The 5,283-nt window shown below is 41.8% G+C and overlaps 1 protein-coding gene across 1 annotated transcript in view; it reads left to right on the top strand.

Moving 5' to 3' along the window:
- Positions 1-804, top strand: part of gdi1 (GDP dissociation inhibitor 1) — a 44,981-nt gene extending 44,177 nt beyond the window's left edge. Inside the window, exon 11 of the mRNA XM_037684651.1 lies at positions 518-804. Within this exon, the coding sequence (XP_037540579.1) occupies positions 518-670 (153 nt within the window). The 3' untranslated portion in view covers positions 671-804. The remainder of the gene's footprint in view (positions 1-517) is intronic.
- The last annotated feature ends 4,479 nt before the right edge of the window (positions 805-5,283 follow it).

Below are 5,283 nucleotides of genomic sequence, written 5' to 3'. Positions count from 1 at the left end.
TATCAGTCTGCAATATTCTAAACAATGCTTCTAAACTCTAAGCGCTCTAAAAGAGCACAGAATGTCTTGATTTCAGCTACGGGCCTCCTGCTGCACTCTGCCAGTGCTCTTGACCACGCCCACTTCTGCACTTCTGAGAAGATCAGCGGCGAAGATCAGCTGATCAGCTGCAGGAGGGAGCTTCTCTTGCAGCTTGGGCTGCACAAAGGTGCAGCAGGTGCTAAATAATTTAAAATAATGTATTTTAAATAAAAAAAGTCCATGCAGATTGTGCGGCTCATCCATCAATCAGGTAATTGTGTGTCATGTCCAATCTTATTTTGAAAAACAGCGATAGAGCGAGTTTGTGTAAAACGAACCACAAAGTAGCGAGGGACTATTGTAGTGGCTCAAGTTAGATGGGGAAACAGCAAACATGATTGCATGCTAAGTGTTGGCATGTTGGTGTTATAGTCTTTCACCACCACAGCCCTACAGATCTGCAAAATTCTCCCTGTCCCCACTTTGTCTTTGCCAGGTCTTTGCTTCAAGGTCCTACGATGCCACAACTCACTTCGAGACCACTTGCAATGACATCAAGGACATCTACAAACGTATGACCGGAACCGACTTTGACTTTGAGAACATGAAACGCAAACAGAATGACGTGTTTGGGGAGGATGAGCAGTGAGGGGTTCAGGGGCTTTTGAGAGAAGAGGGAAGGGCTAGAAAAGGAAGTGAAGGCAAGAAAGAGCTGAGAGGCGTCAGAGCCGCTTCAGATGGCCGGGGCTGCTTGAACTGTGCTTTAAAAATTAAAAGGTGGGGGAGTGGGGGGATCAGGGATGGGGGGGTGTACATGGTGGAACAGCGAGCTTTGCTTCTCTTTGTTCGTCTGCCTCTGTTTCCTTTTGTAGTTCTCTCTCTCTCTGTCTTGACACATTAAAACTCTCACATTCACACTTTTCCATCACTCCCTTTCTGTCACTCCACAGCAGGGTTGATCAGGCCTTTCCTTTTATTTTAGAACTGACAGTATACCCACATGCTTAGCATTGTCATTATAGGTGTCATTACTTGTTGCAGATTTTCTGAGCATTTCAGTCTTTTTGTAATGTTCCCATCTCAGCTGTCGGGCGTACAGAAGGGTGGTGGCTCTCATGAGATTCTAGCGTAGAGTCCTCCTGAAGGGATGCTTTCTGTTGGTGTGCATGTATCTTTAACATGCAGTAGTACTGGGCATACGTAGACTGAAATGACTCTACGGTATTAAGGCTGGCCCGCTCCACGCACACCACTCCTGTCAACCCTGCGTTCACGTTTCTCTTGGTCTTTTACTTGCGTTACTTCAGTAAACGCTGCTCCTTTCGACAAAATTGCTGGGCAAATACTTGTGATCTAAAGTGAGACATAAATGAACTATTCTGTCAACTGACTGTGCTCACTTTGCAATGCTGTTGTGTTCCCCTTGCTAGCAGGCACACTAACCTGTGGCTATTAACTGTCGCCCAATCCACCAAACCAAATAACCGTAGATAAAACACACAAAATAACCGTTTCTTTTCTTGATCTCAGTGGTGTAATGTCAAGTTTGAAACTGAGTAGTTTACTTTCTAACTTGTTAAATTATTGAAGAGTTTTATTTCTGTGTAACGGGTTCAGGTTTCACTGGCTGAAGTTATGAAGTTTACAGAGCAGCGGCTTTAAACCGTGGTCTTCAAGCTGAACAGGAACGGAACAGAGGCATGAAGCTGGTTTGTGTAGTGTTGACCGGGGCTTTCGCTGGAAGAATTAACAATGACTGATGGGTAAAAGTGTGTCTTGGTGGGAGGCATGCACATGGGGGATGTTGTGGGGGTTTTGATATTAAAGCAAAAAGGATGAAGACTGAAGTTTTGGCTCATAGTGAAAGCACCTGATGACATCATGGGTGTCTGAACCTTTGTGTTTGTCGTGTCATTTCCACGGGGACCTGATTCTTGTAGATGTGAAGTAGAAGGAGAAGCTGGATACTCCTCTAATTTGAAGAGTTGCTGATAAATGAAGCCGCAGCAACCATTGCTGCCCTTTTAGAATGAACCAAGATGTTTTTATTTGGTTGTCGCCTTAATTTGGGGAGTTTGGGCCATTTCAGCAAATTCACTGCTTTGTTTTGACGACTGGTGATTACAGGTCAGTCTTGTGCCAAAATGGAGTGGCTGGTTTTGGCAAAGCTTTCTGACCATTTTTAAAAAAGATAATTCCGGTAGTTTTTTCAGAGCTGATTGAATAATGTGGAAGGAAAATAGTTTCCCACCTGAGTGGAGACAGTTCCTGGTCCATCTGTAGCACACACCCACAGCTTGTTACGTAAAAGGAAAACAGACACGACGCTGCCGTCTGCTTTGAAGCAGCTCCGTTTCATTATCCACCACGACCAATTCTTTACCAACTCTAAACAAACTTATCGCATGTTTGGGGTGTTGCTGTGTCTTATTATTATGATCTATTTATTCTATTTCTGACTGACCTATTGTGAAAAAAGGTTTATGTGAAATGCTGAATATGCTACGCTAATTAGTGCTACACCTTTATTTTCAAATGATGAAACTAATTAAAAAAGGATGCACATCAGGATTGTTAGTTTATTTTCTGTGTCATGTGTTATGTTTATTTTATTTAGTGATAATTCCATGATTTAATGTTTTTTAGCATTCTGCACAAACAGAAGGAAACAGCAAGTTGTTCATGCCCCACCACACTGTGCACTGGTTAACTTTGTGAGTGCTCATCCTGGAAACATGTTATTATATGTGATGAAAACTGGAATACTGTTTACCCTCTGACCACAGATCTGAAGACCTTTATCTTCCATTCTTCGACACCACAGTCTCTTTATTATTTACTGAAAACGAAAGCCTTGTGTGTGTGGTTGTACTGTTTTATTTTTCATCCAGTATGGCCTTTAAAAACCACTACTGACAACATCCCTTGAAAATGACAAAATAATTTGTCCAGGCTGAGTAGTAGAAAACTTAACTGTCCTTGTTTGATCACTAGTATGTGAACAACGCCTAATGTCTTGTGTAACAAACAAAATGGTTTAAACTATGAAATGATAGAAAAATAAACAAGCACATGACAAACCTGGAAAGACTGACTTCTGTGTTTCTTTGTAGGGGTGCACCCAAAGAACATCCCGTTTTCAGAAAGTATTATCTATACATGCACAGATATGTTTTATATACACTTGGACTAAAACTTACATTTTACAAAACAATAATAATCACATTTGTTATTTGTTATTAGCACAGAGGGTGGCTGTGGCTGAGCGGTTAGAGCAGTCATCCTCCAATGCAAGAGTTGGGGGTTCGAATCCACCAGCAGTCACATGTTGAAGTGTCCCTGGGCAAGACACTGAACCCCTCATCGCCTCTGATGTGTGTCCCATCGGTGAATGAATGTGATAAAGCTCTGATTAGTCTCTTTAGAATGATTTGTTCAATTATCTTTGTAGAGATCTAGTATAGAGCTGTATGAATGGGTACATGAGGACACAGATTGTTGTAAAGCGCTTTGAGTGTCTTGAAATAAGATAGAAAGGCACTATATAAGTACAGTCCATTAACCATTTGATTCTGAGGAAGGGGAAAATGGCTTGAACCAAAAATCACCTAAATTAAATTTCTTATTTATCTTTTAAATAACTTGCGCACAAAGATGGTGTGCAACGTGCAAACCCAACGGGCTGCAGCACAAATGGATATTTTGCAGTTGCCATGCGACCAGAACTTTGCATCTCTGTGCAAGAAACGAAGCATGGATCCAAATAATGAGGGTAAACCACATAAAGTCACTATTCAGTCCTGTATTGTAGCAACTGTACATCTTTAGTATTCATTTGTATCTAGTTTTTCTGTTACTGCAGCCTTTAATTTGCCACGCACATCCACTTCCTGTCTTCTGTGAATCTGGGACAGCTGCTGTGGCATCGTGTCATTTTATCCCAGTTTATCTTGACTCTTTGATAATCACAATAAACTGCTGTGACCTGAACTGTGCAGTGACGAGGCAATAAGGTGGAGCAGGTTCAGCTAGAATTACACACGATTCACCACATAGTCTTCATAAGAGTGACCCAGAAGTCTTTCAATCTCCACCTTGGCCACCACCCAACATTTGCCCTGGTGGCGCTTTTGCACAGAATCTTTCAGCGCCTTCTCCTGCAACGTGACTGCCATCTGCTCTGAGCCCCACCTCAGGATCCCCCTCGCTGTGATCTCCTCTCTGTTGAGTCGGTGAGCTCTCACGTCCAGGTGATCCATAATCACACTGATGTCGGCGTGCTGAAACTGGCCTGCAGGCAGGAAAAAAACCAGTGATGAAGTGGAACTGCATTTATTTAAAAAAAACGATGTTCATATGTATTATATATGTTATATATATTACGTATATATTTATATGTTAAGTATTGTTTTTATTTCAGGCCCTTGGTGTTTTAGTTTCATGCTGCTTTTTGGATATTGTTGATTACAACCTTGTATTTCTGAGTGCCATGCCTTTAAGTTACTTTTAATAACATTAATAACAAACAAATATATTGATCCTGAACCTTCCCTTCATTATCGCTCATTGATCAGTGAGCAGCCAGATCCTGAGGGTAAAGGTCCAACCTCCAGGTAAGACTGATGAGCCTCTCCCTCCGGCCTGCTGGCTCCAGGGTGAGGCCACATCATCCCTAGTCTGGGTCACGGGGTCACTGGTGCCCATATGTAGCAGTTATTTTGTGAGATGTGGGGTACACCCTGGACAGGTCTCCAGTCCATCACAGGGACACATAGAGACAAACGAGACAAACAACCATTCACTCTAGAGACAATTTAGAGTTATCAATCAGTCTAACATGCATGTTTTTGGTCTGTGGGAGGAAACCGGAGTAACCAGAGAAAACCCACGCATGCACGGAGAGAACATGCAAACTGCACCCAGAAAGGCCCCTGGCCGGGATTTGATCCGACGACCTTCTCACTGAGAGGCGGCAGCTCTACCAACTGCGCCACTGTGCTTCCTACATTTACCCCAAATTCTCTATTTTGTTTTTTTTCTTTTTCTGAATTCCATGTTTTACAATATGTAATTTTGTATATTATTTTTAAAGTACAACAACTAAAATAAAAAGGGAGTGATGGACTTAAAAAATATTCATGGTTTATAAAGTCCCATGGAAGAGTGGTAAATCTCTTGTTTAAAAAATAAAAAATAAAAAATTATATATAGATACATATATATATATATATATGGCAGCACGGTGGCGCAACTGGTAGAGCT

Source organism: Nematolebias whitei, chromosome 11 (genome assembly GCF_014905685.2).
Source record: "Nematolebias whitei isolate Nwh7 chromosome 11, NemWhi1, whole genome shotgun sequence".
Classification (NCBI taxonomy): domain Eukaryota; kingdom Metazoa; phylum Chordata; class Actinopteri; order Cyprinodontiformes; family Rivulidae; genus Nematolebias; species Nematolebias whitei.
This window is presented reverse-complemented; position numbering and strand designations above follow the sequence as displayed.